At 40.8% G+C, this 24,512-nt stretch overlaps 1 protein-coding gene across 6 annotated transcripts in view; it reads right to left on the minus strand.

The window, feature by feature from the left end:
• Nucleotides 1–24,512, minus strand: part of FNIP1 (folliculin interacting protein 1) — a 373,696-nt gene that overhangs the window by 154,245 nt on the left and 194,939 nt on the right. For 3 of the 6 annotated variants that reach the window (XM_086931544.1, XM_086931547.1, XM_086931548.1), the window contains exons 4-10: nucleotides 22,657–22,757; nucleotides 22,113–22,157; nucleotides 20,787–20,861; nucleotides 14,675–14,766; nucleotides 6,580–6,663; nucleotides 5,498–5,569; nucleotides 3,943–4,078 (exon numbers count right to left, since the gene is read on the minus strand). In XM_086931544.1, coding sequence (XP_086787670.1) covers nucleotides 3,943–4,078; nucleotides 5,498–5,569; nucleotides 6,580–6,663; nucleotides 14,675–14,766; nucleotides 20,787–20,861; nucleotides 22,113–22,157; nucleotides 22,657–22,757 — 605 coding nt within the window. The remainder of the gene's footprint in view (nucleotides 1–3,942; nucleotides 4,079–5,497; nucleotides 5,570–6,579; nucleotides 6,664–14,674; nucleotides 14,767–20,786; nucleotides 20,862–22,112; nucleotides 22,158–22,656; nucleotides 22,758–24,512) is intronic. The other 3 variants (XM_086931543.1, XM_086931545.1, XM_086931546.1) reach the window with 3 other exon arrangements.

Consider the following 24,512-nt stretch of genomic DNA (forward strand, 5'->3'; position numbering starts at 1 on the left):
GAAATGTCACAAGGGAATGCCTAACCAGTGGATATTAGACTATAGCAATCCAAAAAAGAGAGAGTGAATGGTTACTATAAACATTGTTATCACCTTATAGGTAATTTTAAACTTTCAGACAAGACTTAAATAACTAAGCATTTCAGCAGTTCAGGAGGTTCGCTAACCGCGGAATAGGGACCAGAGCCAGATCACATACACAATCACCTCCCAAAACAAAAAAAAATACATCAGCAAAGATGAGGAATTGCCTTATATAAATTAGGCTAGGTTTAATTTATTTAAGTCAAAATCTTTGCTATGCTTCATCCAAATTCTAACACATTGAAGCACTGCACTGATTAAACACACCGTTGAATTTAAACATATACTGAGACCCAAACTTAATTGTGTCTTCTACAGAGATAAATTAAGTTTCCAGGAGTATGGCAAAACAGGACGCAGAACGGTTCCCTAGAAATCTATTTTCTTCAGCCTTCAGAGAAGTAGATTTTACATATCCTCCATATATAGCCAATGCGAGACTCTTTGCTAAACATATCTTCAGCATTACTGACATTTTCATTCACTCATAGTAACCCTCAAAATTGAATATTGTACCTTCATTCTCTCCCTTCTTGCTAATAACAAAGGCGCCAATATAGCTCGTCATCAAACATCAAAAATGGGGGAAAGAGTGGAAATTTTCTACAACAGACTGCTTTAGATTACACGCTTTGATTTAGTGGTCTGTGGCCCAATTGTCATAATTTTTTTAATACTCAGTTTAATTGATTAAGTGAAATGGATCCATAAATGATGCCCATTTGTGATGCAGGATATACAATACAGTTTCACCTGCGTATAGAAGAAGTGTTAAAGATCTTAAGACAACTTTGGTGTAGGAAGGTGGATACCTGACTATGGTTGCCCCCCAACTTTTTTGCCTGGTGTTTTGCTGGTTTTCCGACTTAGTTGGCCTGGGACCCTGCCAATCAGGACCCCAGGCCTACTGCTCTCTCTGTAAAATGGATTCCATGTACCTTAGGTACATATCCAATTGGTACTGGGCCACCTTATCAGACCCTGTAACTCAGGGCATAGGTGTACCCAGGGCCTACCAGGGGCTGCAGCATGTTTTATGCCACCCCTGGCTGGCCATCTAAATCTGACACAACTATACCTATATCTAACCCTAAAATGGACACACAGATTCCTAACAGTCACTCCTATGGCAGGCCTTGACAATCCTGAAGGCAGAGTGCTTGGAATCGTGTGAGATGGTGCTCTGGCATGAGCTGAGCCCGTTTGCAGCTTGCGGAACCAAGTTCTAATAGCTGTTCCATGATAACGCATAACATATACTCTTAAGTGCATTATAATCCTCGCGGTTATATGCTATCTCTGGTATCGCTTTATCAAAACATGTCGAGTAAGGTGTCATACGAATTGGAATACTAACCCCTCGCCAATTCTGGCGACGGGGTTAGCATTCCACCCTTCTAGAGGGACACGACATGTATGTAACTGTGAACCCCGGTTAAAGTTAACTCGAGCCTCAGCATCACAAAATGGATGCTGCCACCACAGACACAAGTCTGACCCCCTGCAGCTGGGAGTCCTTCCAGCGAGGGGAGCTTGGACAAAGGGTTTCCTGTCAGGGGCGGTGCTAGCACCATCCCAGACAGGGTTTTGTGTATCCTGGGTAGGCAGGGCTTTAGAGGAAGGTGACTGCAAGTGGCACCCCGGTGCTCACTATGCATCTGCCGGCTAGAACCAGTTCCAGGGGCACACCAGCCCCTGAGCTGGGGAAAGTCCGGCATGGGAGAGGGGTGTAACCACCCCCCTTCCTGGTCCCACCCATGGGCAGGACCTAGTCGCGTGCCAGCCCCTTTCCTAGTATAAAGATAGGAGCGGGCCCCCTTCCAAATTAGATCATCTTTGAATCCTGAAACTACTTTCTACGAAAGGAACTCAAGACTTCTTGCTAAGATTTCTCCCTTGTGACTAAGGAGTAGTCACCCTGCACCCGCAGGCACCATCTAAGAACACTGCGGTTTGCTGCACGTCCTTCCTCCGGAATCCGACCGACCAGCACGACGAGACCCGACTTCCCTGGCACCTCTGACCTCTACAGCTAAGCTGAGAACCGTAGGTGCGACGAGACCTCGAGGGACCAGCCATCATCAGAACTGCACGACTTCTATCCAGCACGACCGCCGAGGGATCCTCGAGTGAGTGCTTTGGGGTCCGAGAAGCCCCGACCCTGAGCAGCTCCAGCACCGAAGTCCAGCCCCCCAGCATCCACGAGATCTGCGTGGGGCCCTTCTGCTTTTTGCTGCTCACAGCGTTGTCTGGCTACTAGCCCGCTGGCTTGTGGCCTTCCCGACGACGAACGACGACAGCAACACTGCTAGTCTGGTTGCTCCAGACTGGCTCTTGCTCCCCTCCAAAAGAGGAGCACCCCGGACCCTCCTGGTCCACTCCAGACGCCATTTTGAGTCTACCGCGTGGGCTTGAATTTGCCAAGACTTGTTGCCCCAATCCTGGGTCCAGCGACGTCAACAGCAGCAACCATCATGGGACAGCTCGCACCTCCATCCTGGTCGCCGACAACGCCTCCTGGTCCGTGAGACTGCAGAGCCCAGTGTCGCCCACTCACCTGGTCGAGGTGACTCCATCGGGTGCCATCCTGGTGCCCATCTAATCACCGACTAGTGATTCAGAACTTGGTCCCCTCTGCTTACAGGTGTCTTCCATCTCCGATCCAGGCTTGGATCATTTCGAACTTCTTCACTGGTCGCCTGCCAGCAACTTCTTCTTTCAGGCTCCTGGTTCGTCAACGAGGGTTTCCGACGACACTTGAACCCTATGCAGCCGCAGCCCCTGGGCTAGGTAAACCGAGTACCCCGGTGCTCCAGCGTAGAACAACTCTCTAAGTGCCTAGATCCACTTTCGTTTTTGACCTACCTAGTCGGGTTCGCTCGAGAACACTAACTTTTGCTTTTACTAGCCTCCATAGACTTTGTCCCGCATCCTGCGTGAGAGTGCACACTCTGCACCCGAGTCCCCTAGGCCTCCTGCTAGTAATCTGAAGGTTCAGTAGTCCAGTCCTAGCGATTCCAAACCCTATGAGATTAGTACTTACCTGCTAGTAATTTCGCATTCCACTTTTGTAGTATATGGTTTTCCGTGCCCCTCGGGCATTTGTGTAAATTGTGCAACTTATAGTATTTTCGTAAGAGTTTTGTTGTGTGCTTAGTACCCTGTCCTCAAAGAGTACAGGGCTGTTGTGATCTAAATAAATACACTGTTTATTTTCATAACACTTGTGTGGTGTCCTTTCACTTGGTGTTCAAGGGGTATATGTGATGGTATAACAGCTGGCTTAACACGCCCTCTAGAGTTTAGCCCGAAGACTGCTCGTATCCATGCTACTAGGATAGCTGGTCTATAAGGTTGACTTACAACCAATCATCAATAAGGGTTGTTTGGACTGATACAAAGTGCTCACTAGAATAGTGAACATTATATATCAGGCCAACTTCTCACATTTGGGATTCAGATATTCTACGTGATCTGTGAATTTATGTTCTATCCAGACAATTGCACTCAATGGTACACAATGGAGAAACTATTAGGGTACTTTTTTTTGTTGCGACACGTGGGTGTTAAGCAAACAAGAGTAAAAAACATAAAATAAAAGCAAGGCAATAGCACAAGATTATGATCATCCCTCAGCTGGCCATGAACGTGTGCGTTTAGGGTGAGCTTCTAAAAACAAATGTAATCTGAAATGTATAAGCAAAAGAAATGTTGGCAAATTTTGTCTTAATTACTTTTCAGGAATGGGATCTATTATAAAGTACAATCATAAAATGTCAATCCCAATATCTTGTGTCTTAAATCATCATTCAATAAAGTGCACATAAAAAAATACAACTAAATCATAGGACATCTCACCATCTAGGAAATACACCATTCTCCAGGCTTGTGGTCTGACTTCGTCGCCAGCGTCGCTGATAACTGCTGGCACAGCTGCTGGTAAGCGAGGAGGTTGGTGAAGGGAAAGGAGTGATAAGCAAACTACTAAGCGATGCTAGAAGAGTGGCAAAAAAGGAGAACAGGCAGAAAGTTAGACTGTGGAGAAAAGTAGGGGGTAAATCAAAACAAGAAATGCATTATAAGCCTACTCTACTGACTATAGTGGAATAAATCCCAATTTAAAACTGTACCTACCCCCCCTCCCCCAACTACCAAATCTTATCCCCTAAAAACATACATCTTTATTTTACAGGCACTATAATTTGATAATTAGCCCACGTTCATGGTGCACAATCATTTGTCTAAAGAAAGAAATTATAATAAACTTCTGTCACTAAACATCCTCTAAATATACTCCGATATTCCCATCTGAATCAAAACATTCACTATTTGAGAAACTCCAATAACTGAGAAATAAGAATCATATCTGCTTTTGCTTCTAATTTTTGTTATCACCGTGTTTTCAATAAAAATCCTTTAAAAAATTTCAAATAATTAAATATACAATAACAATAAACACTCAGTGGAAGTTATGTAGATCTTCCAGGGCTAAAATACAAAATATAGAAATACCCAGTTAAGAACATGATCATCCCATGCCAACAGAAACTGTAACATCAAGAACTAAAATAAAAGGTTGTATAGGGAGAATGTCTCAAGAATAACAAAAAATTAGGTCCGACGGATATGTGGCTGTAAAATTCTCTTATATTTAGTCATTTTCTACGACGTCCAACTAAATATATGAATTTACATTTATCCAGGACAATCTACTTAATGTCATGGTTTTTAAATTGAAGAATAATGCATGACCACTACTATCCTAAAACATATCTGATATTCATGTATGCATTAAGAATTGGATAAAGTAGCTCTATTAAGAGTGTGACATGGCCGAACAATGGAATAATCCAACATTTCACAATCACTCTTTAAAACATTCACCAAAGATGTTTTGTACAAGTGACCAGCTTTACCCAACAAGCCTTGTTAAATTTCACTAGTTCCAATAAATACATCCAAGTAGAAAACCAATATGCATTGTAGTCTACTTTCACGTAATATTCTTATCTTGAAATCAAACAAACTAAGGACTATGACTGGTATTGGGGTTTACCACTAAAATAGCAAATATTGAAAAGTACGTTTTACCTCCAATTTTTAAAAATTTTTATTCGAGCTACCCGATACTTCACAAACAGGGTCACTAAAATGGGTATACAAACTTGGATGGGTCAACAAAAAAGCTGATCAATATTTAACTATTATATAATCTACAATGGGAAATGGACAAATGTAGTGTAGATTTAGTTTGGATTAAAGACTTCACTAATTCGATTTCACAGAAGCAAATATTTAATCGCATAATTTTGGGCATATGTACAAATAAAGTTTTACATTCTACCTTGACTAAACTGTGTTCTTTTCACAATATTTTATTGTGGTGCATTATAAGGCAAAGTTAACACATTACCAGATCTTGCTATGCCACTGTCTCGATCATCATTCAGCCCTCTCCCAGGCATGTCCATTGGGTTACTGTGAACTATAAAATAAAATGCACTCATTAGCCATTTAATATGAAAACATTTTATCAAATAATTTGCCATGCAATACTAGAACTACGTCATGCATACTTAATTATGTCAAATTATCTATTTTAATGCAATACAAAAGCCCGTCACCAGGAATTGCTGCCAAGTTGAACATGCCTCTAAGTCTTCATTACACATAGCCAAATACTTAACTAAAAGACAATATTTTTTACTGCCAATAAAACGTGTAGAGTCCATTTTTCACGAATTAGTTCAAAATTAATGAGCTTGCGAGTGAATCCACTCCAGAATAAAAAATAAAATAACTTGGAAGCAAGCATATATCAACTGCAGCAAATGCAACCAGCGTCCATGCAGTGAATTTATTTTCAATAAGGTGCTCCTGAGGAGAGTGCAAAGCAGCAGACTTGAGATGGGGAAAAATACAAGTAAGGAACTAGGAGCTAGAATGATAGCCTCTAAAACAATTCTTGCATTTTTTGGGGGGTAATTTTTCGATGAATAAAACAGAATACCTGCCAATTTAAAAGCAACACGTCACAGTGCTTGATGATCTTTCCCAGTTTCATCAGTGACATGGTTGTTGTGATGTGGTCCCACCATGGAAATAAAACTTTCTATATTCAAAAACTAATGTTTGCTAATGGCTATTAAATGTGATGGTCAAAGAACAGCTATGATTGTCAAGTATCTTGGGGAAAAACTTGGCAAAACCCATTGGCGCTTGCAATGCCAATTTGAAGGCAACCTACTATAGCAACACTTACATACCTCAACAACAGAGTTTGCGTCTCTGCGATTTCAAAAAGTCTTTGAAGTAGACAGACATTACTTTATTTAAGCATGTGCAAGATCTAAAATGTATGTGTAAACCTCACAAGTGAGCTAAACACGTTAAATGGTATTAGGTAGAATTGGATCATTTCATTTCCACAGCGGGGTCACATAATGCAACCATTTTGCAACTCTGACTAGACTACTCATACAGCACATTGCAAACCTGCAAAGAAAGAAGCGCTCCGGATGAGGCGGAGCGGACCTTGTTCAGAGAAAGCCCTCCTGGGGCTGCAAAGCTGAGAGAGACCTACATGGCAAAATGCAAAATACATAATGGAAGAAAGAAATTAGTAAAGCAGAACTAGTCTGGAAAAAGATATGTAGTGGCTTAAAGTGTTCATCTGGTCAAATGTTGTCCTGGTGGATTTCAAAACTTGTGGCGGGGACCTCCATCACCACAAAATGACATGAACAAATGTGGCATTCAACGGTGATAAACTGCAACTCTCAAAACTAAAATAACCGTAAAAGCAACATGTCACTTCTATCCAAAACTCCTTAAATAAATACTAAAATGTGCTTCGGGATTATTGACAGAAAATGGTTTATCTGAAAGAGGAGCAACACAACTAAAAACTCGGCATGGGCAAAAAGTAACTTATGCCACCATAATTCTTGTAATTTGGGGAATTTTACATTATGCTAGTAATGCGAAATTCCCGATGTTACACCACAATGTTACTTTACTTAACATGTGCAATTTGAAGCAAAAAGGTACCACCGTACCCACAGGGACGACAGAAGTGAGAGACAGTTATTCACTGTTCTTTTGTTTGTTTTTCAACATTATTTTTTAATGCAATATGCACCCTTGCACTGAAAATTTACAAAAAGTCATAACGCACTAAAATATAGCATGAAATTATGGATTTGCATTGTCTGCGATATTAAAAAAATGTTGTGCATTTACATAAAAGAAGATTATGTAAATTTCAGCACCCCCACGAAAACATAATAGGTGCTTTATTTCACATTAACATTAAAGCAGGTACCAAGTGGGTCTACAGAGGGTTGGTTGACAATATAGATGCTGTCTTGTACTCTATACACGTGCATGCATGCAACAGAAAGTTAGATATCAGTTTTCATTAATCACTATAAGAATGGCTTTAGCGCCACTCTCTTAAGTGCCCTTAAAAAGGAGAGTAACCATTCCCAATTGTATCCAGCATGAATCACATAGATAGTATATTAAATTGAGTCAATAACAGTATATAATGAACCCAGGAGGCCCTGCTCGAAAGGAGGTGGAATGCCAAGTATGTATGATATTTAATGGTCGAAAAACTTCCTTTGAGGGTTTTGTTTCCAGCGCATTTACAAGACACATTTTACCAAAAGGAAACCAATCTCTCTTTGGATGAAGCTCAAGAGAGGATATGGCAAATGACAATTTCATTTACTGGAAATTGAGTTAACTGTACACATCTGAAATCTACATCTGGAAGAAATAGGTTTCCTTTAAAGAAGCTCAACTGCATTCATCTGATCCTCTGAATAAATTCTGTGCTGTCTTTGCTTCGCACTACAGCGTAAGTACACTTGTTAGTCTCTGAAACTGAAGAGCCAAAGAAGGTAAGGAGAATCCACCAATGCTTTCGCTCCTTCACACATCATCAAGAATAATGCAATGTTTTTCTGATGAGTGGGGAAGGGCAATGGACGCAAGCTTCTGCTTAGTGCGGAAAAGGAAAGGCTGACAGCAAACACAGCACAGAAGCAAACATGGAGCCAGATTTATTCTATACCATGTTGTATTTATGACCTAACAATTGACCAAAGGGGCACTTTAACAGAAGCCCAACAGACATTAAGCAAAGGCTTCGTCAGACTTCACATTGTCATTTCAAGCTGAAGTACTCATCACAGAGAAATGTCAGTGACATCGGAACATTCAGATTTGTTTTAACAGTGCAACCAAATTTACGATTTGCAAAATCATTTTTGCAATAATCAAATTTTAATTAGTCTTTTATAAAAAAAAAACACTACACATAGTTAACGTTCAAATACAGGTGACACAAGAGTAAATCTAAAGATTAAGAATGCTAGCTAAAATTAAATTAATAAGAACGTAAATCTGACAATACCTGTACTTCAACTTGAAAAAACAATAAAACGTAAGCACATACATGTAGGGTTCCTTGAACCAAAACGACAAATCAATAAACATTGATTAGAGCAACAAGAGTTAACACAAGCAGTTTATGGTGAGATTATAATACCAGAATAGCTTTAGCTAGAGTTTCATATATCTAGAATTTTAAAATGACCAGCATCATTTAAATATAATGGAAAACAGGATGTTTTACAGAAAAGTACAAAGCAGATGCATGGAGGGACCAGTGGTCACAAGCATGATCTTCTAGTTACAAACCAGTTCATTTTTTTTTGTAAACCTTTTTATTGGATTTCAATCTTATACATGTCATATATGAGAACAACCGTACCAGTCTGTTACAACATTACAATCAGAATTATCGTTGTCATGACAAATAACATCATGGGCAGTCTTCAAGGAGGTATGGATGTATACTGTCACTGGGGTGCATTCTCCCAGCATCTCCATGGAGAAAGCTGAGAGTTAGCATGGGTGCAGTCGCTGATAAGGTTGCCACCGTTCCCCACCTGAATGACAGTCTCAAGTCCGCTATCCCCTGTAAATAGTAGCATTAAGTGGAAATCTGTAAACGTAACTGAACTTTGGGCTTCGAAACCAGGGAAGTGAAGGGATCATGAGGGGAGTGGGGGTGGGGGGGAATCGGGGCGCAGACAGTGAGGGCAAATGCAATGGAGCTCCATAACACGCGATCCAGTGTGTGCAGACTATTTAAGTGCATGCAGAAAAACCTGGTCCCAGGGTGAGGATCGGGGTGTATGTAGGTGTAGCCGGGGGTAGGGGAGAGTGAACAGGCGGCTCAGAGTGTGCTTGCTCCGGGCACCGCTTGCGTATCCTGTGAGGGTTCCGAGCCATCTGCCTGTGTTTGCTTAAAATCGTGTAGGAGCATCGCCCATTCTAAGGAGATAGGACGCTTCCGTATGCCTCAGGCTTCCTTCTGGCGAATAAGGTTTTCTTCCGCTGCTGCCCACTTCTTTACTGCCCCCCACCAGGCCTCTATTGGTGGACCCTCTGCTGCGCGCCAGTGCATTGCAATGCTGCGTTTAGCTAGCAGGGTGACCAGTAGGGCAAATTTGGTCTCTACCTTCTTGCGTTTCTGGCATCTAAAAATGCCTAAGGTGCATGCTTCCCACGTGTGGAAGTCCATGAGGCCTGTGACTTTTTGGAGCGTGGTCTGTACCGCCACCCATAGGGGTTGTATTACCGGGCACAACCAGAACATGTGTATAAAAGGGGCGCCCGACGCGTGACAACAGGGGCATTCGAAGTGAGCGGTCAGGAAGAAACGTTTAAGCTGTGCTGGTGTGAGATACGCACGTTGTAGTACATTAAACTGGACATTTTTGAAACGCTGGTTTCAGGACACCTTCTTGTGATGCTCTAAGGCTCGCGACCACTCTCTGTCATGGAGGTCGCGGCCAAAGTCTTCCTCCCAGTGGAGCCGTAAGCGCACCAGCGGTACGTATGTTAGTTCCATGATGGACTTGTATATCCAAGTGACATGGTGTCTACCCGCCCCCATATATAGCAGTGTGTGCAGTACCAGGTGAGTCTTGGGTTCCCCCTCCCCTAGGTTCCAGATCCATCTGCAGTCCGCCACCAACTGCTAGGGTACTAGGAATTGACCGGCTGGATAGTTACAAACCAGTTGATATGTATGGCTCTGGCAGTGTGCCACTATCATCTATATCAATTTCTGAATCTGATAACTCTGCTATGACGTCGGAACAGATGACAAACTCTTAAACCACTGTTGCTACATCACAATGGCCTTGTGCGATCTCTGAGAGCCTGTCAGTGCAGCACTGATCGTCTGCTATGGCAGAAAGCACAGCTGCAGGAAGGAGAAGGAAAACAGTAAAAGTGTTCTGAGGGACATCATAAACAACCGGAGCTTCGCTCTAGTTTTCTATTTGATGTCACTCAGAAGCCCTCAGTGAAAAACATCCCCATAATTCACTGTTACCCATCTACACAGCAACTAAAACTTGTGCGATATGTTCAAGTGTGCATATCGTTCTCATTAATCTATTTGCCTGTCTGAGATTTCAAACACAATGCATATTAAGAAAGATCCAGCAGCACCTTCTTTACTCCTATGCATAAGTGAACAGTCAACATATTATCCATTCTTAAACCACGAACCAGTCTAACATATAATCAGTCTAACATATAATCATTAACTATTAAAAGGTAGTAAAGTCATGATAATTCAAGCACAGAGGTAAGTTGGCCAAAGACTGTCTTTTATACTTCGTTAACTAAAATGCATGACAACATAATAACAGTTTTACAAGAGCCTTGACATATGTGTTTTTTAGGTCTTGCCTAGGCATTGCATGTGCCATCTCTGAGACATGCTGTACCTGTGGGCTTCGAACAGGCCCATCGTTTTAGTGTTTCTTTTGTGTGCCATTCTTAAAACCTGGCTTTTTAGTGGTGTACTGGCTGTATTTTTCCCTCCTTTTGGTGTTTGTTTCCCCCCCCCATAGCGACTGGCCCCATTATATGTACTCGTTCCCTCCTGTCTATTTAGGTAAGTTTCGGCACACTAGTTATTTTATTTTTTTAGTTCTTGGCGTATGTTTACGAAATGTGGTGTTTTTGTAGCGAAACGTGCTCAGCTGACAGCATTGCAAACAAACTTTGCTCGATTATATGCTTTTGAAGCCTAAGCGGTTTTTGTTTTATCAGCACGCCGCGATTCATGTTTCACCTTTTCTCGATTCAGATTTATTTCCTTCGATTAAGTGGCATGTGTGCTTTTGGAGTTGCCGCAGATTTTAATTGGTTTCATTATTTTAATTTCGAGGCTGCGCGTCTTAACTACACTTTCATGTTTCACTATTGCACGGCATCTGAAAAAACACACACGGAGTGCCATATCAGCTTTTCTCCGAGCCCCGGTATCTCTCCCGCTTCAATTGAGGGGTGAGGGGTGTGGGGGGGGGGGGGAAGGAGGGCAGGGGGAGGCTGATATAATCTTACGATTTCTTTATTTTTTTTAAAATTTGCCCACTTTCCTCTTCCAAAAATGTTGGCATGTATGCACCACACTGCTCATGTACATTGTCTAAACTCCGCTCATTCTAATGGCATACCCCACACAATTTCCAGCTTATATGGCTGTATATACAGCAAATTACTGACTTCTCACACAAGTCATATTTTCTCTAGGGATAATTAACATTAAGGAATTATCGCCCCTTCCCAACCAGTCCACATAGGTTTCAATTCCTGAGAGGGTCCTTATTTTGCAGATTTGACACTTCACACACCCAGACAGTATGTATTCTTCATTAGCGCACACTTTATCCATTATCCACCTAATTATGCTTCTTTTTATCAACTCTTTCCCAGACCCCAGGTCATTACAGTCCGATAAGACCCATGTATTCCTTAATAGGTCGAAACGTCGTCGACACATGTAGAAAGACATACTAGAATTGTGATATACTGATTGATCCCCTGTGTCCGTGATTGTACTGAATATAAATGGCTTTCTTTTAAAAAAAATAAGCAATATACTGTTGATGCGTACATTTGCCTTCACTCTTTTTCCTTGTTCGATTTTGGTTTTTCTTCACACCTGGGGTCTATTTGCCTCTTTCTAAGAGACTTCTTATTACTCACAAAGTGGTTTTTTTAATTAACATTTTGAGATATCCTCCTAGTTTTCAATAAAACTCAGTTCGGCTGAACCAGAGTTTTTGAATAATACTGGCTTTTGCTGCTTCTTTAATGAAATATCAATGCTGCTCAAATTAACAATGTTGGCATGAAGATTGATTCAACACATATCTGTCTGTACAAATATTGTTTGTTTTCAAAATGAGTTCCATGTGAACATTTGTTCCAAGGATCTATTCAGTCTGAAGCTGAACTGGCAATCAAGAAGAACACTGTAATGTTCCAAGTAATCCGGAATTCTGGAAATCAGCATGCCAGTGAGCCTAGATGCTTAACCCTTTCGATGCTGATGACGAGCTCAGCTCGTCATGATGCACGGTTGAGCTGTGCTGATGACGAGCTGAGCTCGTCATGAACAATGGGAATATATGAGTGCCAGCACAGGGGGGGGAAACACCTAGCAGCCAAGGTGTTAAACCTTGACAGAGAGCATTGCCACATTCTACTCCTCCATGAGTTCTAGGGTCGTGTTGACTCTAGAGAAAGTGTGCAGATTAAACACTACTGTGGCGGGGGGACTAGTTGGGTTGTATGCGACTACATAATCTCAAATGAGCTAGTTGGTTTCTCGAGCATGGCAAATAAATAAAAAACTGATTTAGACCCAGTGGCTGCCCTGCTGATACAAAAAAAATAATGTTCTTTCATTCCATGGGCTTGTAGTACAGCCTTCAGTACATTTTACTTCATACCTAGCCTTACTTGGATGAGACAGAGGATCTGGAAAAAATGTTTTATAGGAATAAAAACTACTTTCTGAAATAGTTGAAAAACAAACCTAGTTCAAAATCACACCTGTTGGTTAGAAATGCGTAAAAATCCCAGGAAGAATTAACCTAACACATCGCTGAACAACTGCTTTAGCACTGACACTGTAGTGCCACGGTGTCCCTTGAGGGCTTGAGAGGTGTATTCCAGAGCAGTGTAAACAGACAATAGGATCTGACAAAGCCCACAGGATCTTCAATAGTTACTGTACATCTTAATTTTTTCGACAATGCTGTGGATTACTTTTCGGACTCAAATGTTATTACAAGCTACTACGGGAGAGTTGAAGAGATCATACATGGAAACAGTAGAAAACGCCTGTGGGTATTCAAATACAAACTATAAACTGTTTAATTGGTCACAACAATACACATTACTGACTTTATAAATAGGAAAAAAAAAACAATCATGTAGCTGTAAATATGGGTGACCGGCAACAGCGCATAAAAAAACTAAACCTATGGCGCACCCTGGAACATGGGATACAAGTTGGAGTTAAACCTTCATTTGCCTTTCGCTCACTATTCGCCTTATACAGCTAATGTATGTCATTCTACAACCACATCCAAATCAGGATAAGGGCATGTAGGAATTTGACTATTTTCTTCTGAAAGACCCCTACAGTAGCATGCATACACCTTCATACATAGGGCCATCTCCCAACCTTAACCAACCCCCAGAAACACTAAAGCTAATAATCCATCGCACTATCCAACAGTTCAAAAGAAACACCTCAAGATCAAATCCTCTTGTGTTTGTACACTAGGACTCGACAAACTCCCTTTCCCGATCAGCAAAACAATGTCTCAGATCACACCAGGCAATCCATCCTTCAAGTACTGCATTTTTATGGGTAAGAACGTTGTGTGTTGTTGTGTAAAGGTTTGGGTGCTGCAGTGGTGGAAAGAGTGATTTTCTGATCGGGGGTGCAAGTGGCACTTCTCCCAACACCCACTTACCTAATACTGAATAAAGAACACAGCAGCAAAGGACCACCAACATGGACCACAGAACACAGCAGAAATCTATCACTACAGACCACGAGGCCAGGCCAAAGAGAAATGACAAAATGATCTCTAAAACAATCAATCCCCAGCAAAGTCCAAACACTTCAAAGTCTACCACGCACTCCTTCATATCATCACCCACCACACATGCCTGCAACAACCTGTACCTCATCATACCTTGCACCATATCTGTCATCACACCTTCATTCCAAACCGGACGGCATACTTAAACATGCACCAGCGTTCTAAACAGCATTCAAATGTCACACCAACACAAGACCACGACCAAGCACACAAGAAATACGCAAAAAAGCCTTGATTGTATTCACAAATTTAGACATTCGTTACAAGAAGGTCGAGGCTTCTAAGGACCACCACCCATTAGTTAGTTGAAGGACATCTGCTCAAATGCTACACACAGCACTACACAACAACATAAAAGAGCTGATGAACCTTGCTACTTTTTGGTACTCAGTAAATGTGGAATACAGCAAACCGACTTTTACATAAACTGATAAAGATGGTCTAATTCATGGAGCATAATCATTTTGTACATCCAGACATCTGGCAGGCAACAAACATAGTATGCAACGGTCACCTAAAATAACTGGGTCTTAAGGAAATATCATTAATAACAGTTGCAAGACAAGAGTACTGAAATCAGTCCACAGTACCTATGTTTCCGAGCAATCCATTCATAAGCGTATTGTTGTCTGGCTTCAGGGTGTTATTGTCCTGATTGATAATCTCAAGGCTGTCCTGCAAACTATAAAAGCAAGAACATTTACAATAGCATAATATATGTTTAACTTTATGCAATTCATTTTCCAGATCAAGAACAAATTCATAGAAATCTACTTCTTTTAATAACCCTGCGGATTCAGCAAGTGCAAGAGCAAGAGATCATTTTCCCGCAGTGATTTCATAGAATGTGAATTAGAGGAATGCATTACTAAAAAGATGAAAAGATCAACAGGCCAAAGTGCAGCAGTCAAAGAGAATTGACTGTATGAATGTGACAAAGCACTGCTTTGTTACACACTGTTGAACATTACGACTCATCAACAGTCTCTTCTCGCCATCACAGAATTTTTTTGCCAAGTCAGTCGATTGCTATGTAAGCGATCTCCAAACAATTAACATGACATTTTAGTTAAAAAAAAAACAAGCAAACTAAAATATTAATAATGGCCTCTTCCAATTCTCGTGATGTGGAGGAAAAATCGCACGAGCCAAAATGTTACACTTAGCAACAACATCAGAACTTTAAGCAGGTATGTCAAACTCGAACTGACTAAGCATCAGCGAAATGCACCAATTAAGTCTGCACAAAATACTGTTATTTGCATCTTTCTAAACATATCTATGGCTTTGTTCAAATGTGGTTAATAAATTAATTTCAGGTGAAGCAACAGACTTCAAATGATTTTGGCAGAGTAGACATGAGATGCCCCTTTAAATGAATAGGGTCCTGTTGGTGCAGAAGCTACTGCCGTCGTTGGTGCGGAGTAGGGAACGCGATCAGTTGGTTAGTGTGGCAAATGATGGCAAGCACTCTCAGTACACAAAGTCTGTGACAGAGCGCTGCAGGTAAGAGTCAGGGAACAGGAAGTGGGTTGGGGGGAACTTTACATTCAGGAAACTGATTTCAATAATATGCCTACCTTCAACAAAATGCATTGATACAAATAACTTTAGCTTGGTCTTGGTTACCCACAATTTGCTCCACGCCCTCCTCACCTCACTAATAACTTCAAAGATGCCGTACGGGAACAAGCATTGGCAAAGGCAATAGGTTGCGCCTATGTGAGATAAATTGACTGTCATTTAAAATATATATATATATATTTCACAGTAACACTGGTACTGTACAACATGGCTTAAAGCAAATGAAAAAAATCACGACAAGGCCAGCGTTGACAGAGCAATGTTACTTTTTTTTGCTTTAAGCAATGATGCGTAGCAGCCAGTGCTGCTGTGCAATATGTCTAAAACAAGCATTGCAATGCAATAGGACTCGCAATTGCGAGGTTTTGAGCTATTGGTATTGCAAATGACACTGCCTTTTATTTTGTGTTTTAAAAACCTGCAATAATAAAAGGCTTTGTCATTTACAATACCAATAGGTCAAAATGTCTAAAATGCGAGACATATTGTATTGCAAATGCTGGTTGTTTACAAGCGCCCCATGTTGGCTTTCACGTTAATGGAGGCCACGCCACTTTCTTAAGACGAGCCGTGCCTGAACAAATGTCAGAGGCCGCTATCAAAGTGAATGCGCGGCATGGGGCACGTTTACCCAAAAAAGCATTTGTTTTTCAAGTTCACAAACAAATTTTTTTTTTTGTAAAGCTCCCTGTGAAACCACGCATGGCACGCTGAATGTTGCAGGAAAGCATGTAGTGCCTGCAGTAGGAGAAACCATTAAAGAAAATAGTGCTTACAGAGTAAATAAGACAATGTGCAACAATCAAAGTAAAAGGGCCAGTCCTTATGGGAGGTGACCTATTAAGACAAGGGACCAACAAGCCTATTAACGAATTAGAAGCCAGCATTTAGGAAGGACAAAGGAACAAGCCAATTACAAATATGGGCAGAGAGTGGGCGGGGCTTCAAGTTCATAAAGCATGGCTCGCAGAGTAGCGCATGCGCTTTTCAGGCTCGACCTAAAAAGTGAAAAGAGGCTCAAGGGGGTAGAGAAAATGTGCAAAAGGAGCAGATGAGAGTAAAAAAAAGAGACTCAAAGGGGGTCAAAGCAAGAGTGAAAGACGGAAAAGAGGTGTGAGATGGAGCCGTTAAATGCGCAAGAGAAGGATCAGAAGGAAAAAGCTTGGCAGAAGCTGATAGTGGGAAAGAGGCGAGTAAAGGAGCTGAAACGAAAAAGCGAGGCGGGCTCCTCAGACAAAAGGAGCCGGTCTGAAAGTGCCTAGACTGGTCGGGCGATCAGTTAGACAAGATGGGGTGGGGGTGCTGGGCATAGGCAGTTGCTCGAAATATTCCAGTGCTCTCAAGATTTTGCAAAAGCCAGGTGCCTGGAGGTGTTTCATTTTATATTAGCTGTGGCGAACTGAGATGCAGCTCACAGATATTGCAATTGCGCTCAGGAAGGGCTAGAACTGGTGATTTAAAGAAATCATTTCAGCTGGAGTACCTCAAAATAGATGGGCTAGACATGATATGTAGGTGCAGCCCAAATTTCAATCCACATTTTGAGAAAACTTAAAGTGCTGTCTAAAACTTACTTCCTGCATTACAATATTAACTGTTTTTCCAGGGCACAAGGTTGAGAGTTTGTTCAGAGTTGTTGCCAAGTTAGTATTCTTTTCAAAACTTACTATGTACATTAAAATACAATAAAAAGATGTAAAAATGATTGCGGTTACTTAAAAATGTTGAATCGGTAAAGGCATATGCCACAATTCGCTTTATCTAAGGGGATAAAACGAAGTTTTAACGTACATTACCTGTATTTTAATGTTTTACTTGGAATCAGTGGTTGTTTAATTGTTCCCTGGGCCTGGTCTGCAAATGAAGAGCCCCTTTTTCATCAAAATATGTAACTGCATAATTCATCTGTTTGACATACAGCATCATGGGTAACTTATTCTGTGAAGCACAAATTAAAGCCCTGATTCGCTGTGAAGTTTTGAAGTGATTGTTGCATGGAGTAAGCTATTACTTGCAGTCAAGTTGAGCTTATTCTTACGGTTCCAGTTACCGCTTTCCCATTGTATCAAAGGGTGATCTTTGGAAAATCACTCGCTTTCCAAAGCCCCTTAATCAGACAGAAAGTAGACGTGTTGGGGAACCCGCTAAATATTGGCAATATGGGCAATGGAAATGGTCCTAGAACAAAGAGTCAGACCATTTCAGGTCCCCACAGAATTTATACTTAAATCGGCTAAAATCTGTTAGAAAAATAACTTTTTTTCTTTTAAGAATGAGTTGTTTTTACAAATAAAGGGCGTGGCGATGGGGGTGTTTCGCCCCTGAAATAGCGAACCTCGTGATGGATCACTTTGAAAGACAATATATCTTTGATGATGCTGCCCCATTTAGAAACTACACTCTTAAATGGGTTCGCTTCATCGATGAAATATTTCTTATATAGAATGGAAGTCTAGAAGAGCTTGAACAGTTCCATTTATGGTTGAACTCACGGACTCCCGATTTGAAATTTACTAAATCTGTTAGTAACGACTGGATTAATTTCTTGAATGCATGGATTTTTGACACTGAGGGTAAATTGGAGGTTAGTCTATATACTAAACCTACAGATAGGAATACCCTTTTAGAATTCACCAGTGGGCATCCCAGAAGCCTCAAAGAAAATTTGCCCTATGGGCAATTTTTAAGGATTCGCCGCAATTGTTCCAACTAGGATGATTATTTCGAAAATGAGGAAACACTACAAAATAAACTTTGTGCTAGACGATATCCGAAAACAATGGTGAGATCAGCCCTTAAAAGAATGTGGTATAGTTTTTGAACACCTAAAATAAAGGAGGAAGTAGAACATATGACATGTTTTCTTACCTTCAATCCCAAAGCTAATAAAGTCAAACAAATAATTTTGAGAAACTGGAGACTGATTGAACACCTTAATATGCCCAAACCGCTCTTTTCCTTTAGGAAAGGCAAACATCTTAGACAACATCTAGTCAGAGGTATAAGGGAACCATTGATCAAAAAAAGACACAAAAAGTTTATTAGGTCTACCGACAATGGTTGGACACTACCGGTGTACTAACTGTGTCGCATCTAGGAAGCTTGTTTCCGGTCCAGGGAAGGCATGGCTTGGCAGTTCGGGCTGGACTGTTCCCAGTATGCATCTGTTCTTGGCATGTAGGGCTGCTGACATTCATATCGCCCGCCCTCCTCACTGGTGCCTGTAGCAGCTGCAGCATTATCTCTGGCATGGCCATTTCTTACTTTACTATCTCCATCTCTGCCACAATGGCGAAAAACAATCTGAGGATGGAGAAGATGCCCATGCGCACTGTAGTCCAAGGGAGGAGTCAACTATCTCGTGATACTTCGAAGACTCTTCCAAGACAAAGTGCAGCCATAAGTGTGGCAGGGTATGCTCAGACGTGAGTCCCTTGCTCACTTTGCCACTGGATTCAAGCAAGCCGGGCTGAAGGCGGCTGGAATGCCAGAAACCGGTCCTCGGAAGCTTGTTTCCAGTCCAGGGAAGACATGGCTTGGCAGTTCGGGCTGGACTGTTCCCCATGAGGCACAGGGTCAGACTGATTTGCATATGGCCATGTCTGAACTGGGGTGGCAGAGTGGGCTAAAGAACGGTGATGGATTAAACCCAGATCTGTTGACTGGGTGCGAGTGTTTGATTGGTTCAGATGCTCCGTCCATCACCACCCCCTTTTGTACCGCAAGAATGTGTACCATGCAGATAAAGTGAATATAATGGAAATAGGTCAGTGGGTTACTGCTTCTGTAAGAGAGCTCTTTTTGTTACTTGTCGTTTATAAGACATAATCCTAATATAGAACACTGAGCTATTAACTGTCATCAAAGAGCTGCATGCAAAACTGCAAGGTATATGTTAGCGCTATATGTTATTTTGCAGTTTCATTACCCTAATCTTCCCAAAGGGGTTCTTTCGGGTAGAAAAAAATTATTATTATCAAAGAGAACCCCTAAAAATTATGGTATGTTTTAAATATTGAATTTGCCCTTTCCAGAATAAGGACTCAAACTATTTTGCCTACCAGTATCGATGACATGTCACTCCTATAATACACCTTTTAGTCCTGTCTGATGTAACACTTCCTATACACGGATTTACACAAATGATTGTCTCTGTGTAATGTGTGTGAAGTAAAGTGCTCTGACACCTTACACTGGTATGAGTGGTGCTATTAAACTAAATAAATCTGAGAGACAGTGGTTCTGGAGACTTGAGGGGCACTGTTAAAGGGTGCTAGTGAGGGAATCCATGTCAGAGGTGGTCATTGGGGGAGGGAGGCAACAAACATTGTCGCACACGGTGCCACCAGTGTTAAAGCCGGCCCTGCCTGTTCTATTCAGTTTTGATCAAACAGTGTTTGTAAATACTATTAGCATAATATGCTATGCTAAAACGGAGTGGCTTCATAAAGTCCTACTGTTCAAAATATATTATGATGACTGGCTAATATCAAATATAAACAAGTATCGCACAAACAGTCCCAGGGTTAAATTAAAATGGAGAAATACACTGTTTAAGGAAAATGTTTATGTCATTCGATTTTGGATCCCCTAAATTAAACAGAATTATACTAATACTTTATCTTATGCAAACTCCCAGCCCAATTTCTTCTTAGCCTTTTTTATTAATAAATTGGTTACTTTAATGAGATCTGCCTAGGCCAATTGCTGATACTAAAATAACTGTAGGAAATTCTTTGTAACTCGATTCAATACCTACAGAAAAATGAATTCTAAATCTAAAATGGTGAAAAATCGCTGGGCCAATATTTAAGTTTTGAAAATAAGCTACTACTGACCAATGGAATGAACCTCTAAATATACACAGTGGCGCGACTTGTGTTGGCTGATTGAAAATTAAGATAGCCAAGTTGTTGAGCAGTCATTCAGTTCTCACTGTGCAACTGCCACTTTTTTTTAATACCAAACACCTAAATCCATGAAGTATACCTTAATAATTTAATTAACTGTTCTGCTTACTAACACTTCAATTTTGAGTTCCTCTGTAAGACTGGTTATGCCCTTCCCTGGTGCAATCACATCTCATGAATACCTTCTGATTAACTTCTCAGTACTCACGTGTTTAGACTGCCATATATGCTGCTTCCTGTTCTTGCTGTAAATACTTTGCTAAGCATGAGTTGCGGAGGTGATCTAGAAAAATAATTTGGAAATAAAATCAAATGTACTAATATCAGCTGTTTACGTTTGTGAAAGCAAGAAAGAAATGTATCATATATGAAAACAGTATTCATTTGTATTTTTAGCTAACAACGCACATCTCAATGCAAGAAACAGACTAATTTGTAAACAATCATATTTGCAAAGTTTTAATAGGACATTTCTTGGCATTACGTGGCAATATTTCATTTGCAGGTTTAATATTAGTAAACAGCAAAAACAAAATCAGAGCTGTAAGCAGGTTATTGGATCGTGGAGAATAGGGGTATCAATATGTTTCTGTGATTACATTGTCTATGTTGTGAATGGGCATGCTAGCAGGCAGGTGAATAAAACCTACACATGCCCCTATTCAAAGAAAAATTGAAGCCTCTGGGGTAATAACACCTTAGCAGCGTCAGAATCCCTGCCTTTGTGGGCAAGGGATGGGAAACAGAAAGTTCCCGTTACGATTATATACGTTACTATTTAATGTATTATTCCAGCTGGCCATAGCATTGAGTCCAAAGATTGCCTTACACTAAACCCATACCAGCAACCACTCGCTCACTTTGTCGGTATCATTCAGCCTCACAATTGACTACTTTGTGGTTGCAAGATATATAACAGGTTCAATTTGAATTATACACAAATTACTTGCAACTTAATTCACTGGAATTGTCCAGGTTTGAGAACCCTGCTACTATTATTACACAATGACTTGTGGTGAGATAATCATTCCTGGTCATGAGTTCAATGCAGGAAAGTTGAACAAGTGCTCTGTTCATGGCTATCGAGTACATGAAATACGCTCTCTGGAAGGAAAGCTACTTTTCAAAGTCATGGAAACACTCTCTAAATGCTTGCTTGCCTACGACAGTCCTTCTTCATCCATGAAATGCACCCAACTATCATATTTTCATCTCCGTGGGCTCTCAAAAAGCCATAGTCTGACGTCTCACGACTTTGCCCATCACACTCTCTAGGAAGCATGTTCAATAGGGGTCCTGCAAAAGGACTCAGATGATGGGATAACCATATTGTTGGATTAAATGAAGTACTATGTAAAAAGACAGTAAATCCCAAACTGAGTCGATCAATCTCAACTTCTTTGTGTTATAAAGAAAAAAGTCTGAAAAAACATAAAATAGGAGCCAAAACAAAATCTCAGCAAAAAAAAGTGCACTGCCTGTGTTTGTTGTGGCGGGCATCCCCCTTCAAGCTACACCGGCTACATTAACTTACCGTTCAAGCTCCTTGCTCCTGTGGTGCTCACAGCAATCTTTGATACTATAAGAATGAAAAAAAAGTATTTTTGTCTTAGGGAAAAAATGTGTTTTCCGAGGTAAATATGTATGGGGGGAAAAGGAACACCTCAAGGAGTGCCAGGTGGGCTCACGAAAACAAATAGGACGCATCCGGGGCCCATACATCCCTTCAAGAGGTGTGTGGGTGGGCAATATGTGTGTTTATTTACTTATTTGCTAATAAAGGTATGTGGGAGCCTGGTTAGTTTACCAGTTTGCAATACTATTCTGTAGTAAGTCTCAATCATCCATTGATTGTTGCACGCATTATGTAGGCAACTGACCATTTGGTGTTAGTTCATTCTGCATGACAATTGGGAATCGGAGGATGCACAGGTATCCTGTTTATAATAATTTGCATTAAGTAACTTTCAATATTTCACTATTGCATGCACTGTGACACAAATGATTAAGAGAGGAAGTAAAAAAAATAACATGCAAATGCTGATATCTTGAAAGAAATAGGTGGTGTGTACTCTTACCGAATCTGATGAATTTTCAGTGTCGAGCCTTTGTAGCTCATAGCTACAGAACCAAACATCATCTCTCCAAGCATGTTGGCATCCGAGGAACACCGGGAACTCTACAAAACCGAGAAAATCGTGTATTATCAAAAAGGCGAGCTTCAAGATTTATATGTGCAACTGGTTTATTTTCAAACAACCTTCAACCACGGAGCAGACAAAAATCGATTTGCCGAATAAACAACGCCTTTACAATCATTATTTAGGTTGTCTGCATGCTTTTCACAAGGGTAGGGATAATTTAAACATCTTTCTCCGAGTTATATTACATACAAACTTAGTATGCAAATGTATGTCTTGGGAAGTGAATATCTAATAATGATAACATGTGTTTCAATTTTACACCACGTCCCTTTGGAGACACAGAATAATTCAAAATGGTTGCAATGCCATGACCTAATTAGTCATTTTAGAGTGTATCATCGTCCCATGACATGTAGTTGCCTAGAAGTCGTCTGCTCGTTTCCTCATCTTTTGGAAAGTGTAAAGCATATTATGTTACTTATGAGTCCACTTCCTCTAGCATGCCCAGTGATGACTGAGCGAGGTCCTATTTCTGCGCCTGATCCATTAGGGTGCTGATGCATGAGGAACAATTCCAGATTGGTGGTGGTAGCATCTGAAGACAGATTGCTAGGTATGCCAAATGGTCTTCGCATCAGCAAAAATTACGCGGTTTGCTCCTCAAACAAAACATAGAATGTCCTCTTATTCCATTCTCCGCTGGTAGCAAACAATGTTGCACATACCACCACCTCAATTTATTTACAGTTTATGTAAAGCACAATATGAAGCATTGCAGCAGCTTCAAAGTTATGAGACAAACTCTAGGAGTGAGACACTCTGAAGAAAGGCAAGACGAACAGTATGGAGACAAGACCAAATCGTGGCCACTTCATGACGATTAGGAGGTTTGATTGAGGATTCATCTTGGAGGTCTTCTGTGTGGCTAATACCTTGATTATTATTAAGAGTATTGCAGGCTGCCAATGTGTGTTCAAGAGGCCAACCTCCAGGTCTAACTAATGTGGGGGTCAGACGTGCACAGAACGCAGAACTGAAGGGCTCGTCCAGCAAGAAGGTTATTTACTGTGCATCTATACTGCATTAATATGCTAATATTATTTCATTTTCAAAACAGTCGCAGATCCCTGAATAGGCGTTATGGATCCCCAGAGTTCGATGGTCCACCGGCTAAGAACACCTAGCATAAAACATCTCTAGTTGTGGTAATTTTCAGAGGTATACAAGGCCTTTGTTCCAGTATGCCTTATGGATGGATCTGTAGCATGAAACCCGATGGTAGTGTTGATCACAAATAAACCCTTTAATGTATATATTTATTTAATGTTTTTTATAACAATAGTGTCATTGTGTGATAACTTCAAAGCGCTATTTTACAGAGTAATGCAAGGGCCTTTACACATACAGTATGCTTTGTACGTATAGCTATAGCATAAAAACACCTTTGACTGCAGCAATATTACTGCTCCTTGATCTATGTGTCTACTTTGGTGTTTTGTAGTTTTCATTTTGTGATATATTCAAAGCACTGGGGTACATCAAATCACCTTCTTCAAATACAACCCAAAGGATTGAATTAGACACATGGTTTTTTAAAGACTACAATTTTAAGTAGTTTCCTAAATCGAGGGTAGTTTGATTTACCTATGATTTGAGGCATCCAGGGTGTTCCTTGGTTTGAGACCAATCACCGCCGATTTGCTTTTCACTTTTGAAGAATCTATGCTGCTGGAGACTAAAACTAGGTAATTCTGAAAATGACAAAATCAACTAGGCTTCACAACTGGAAT

This window comes from Lissotriton vulgaris, chromosome 7 (genome assembly GCF_964263255.1).
Source record: "Lissotriton vulgaris chromosome 7, aLisVul1.2, whole genome shotgun sequence".
Lineage (NCBI taxonomy): Eukaryota > Metazoa > Chordata > Amphibia > Caudata > Salamandridae > Lissotriton > Lissotriton vulgaris.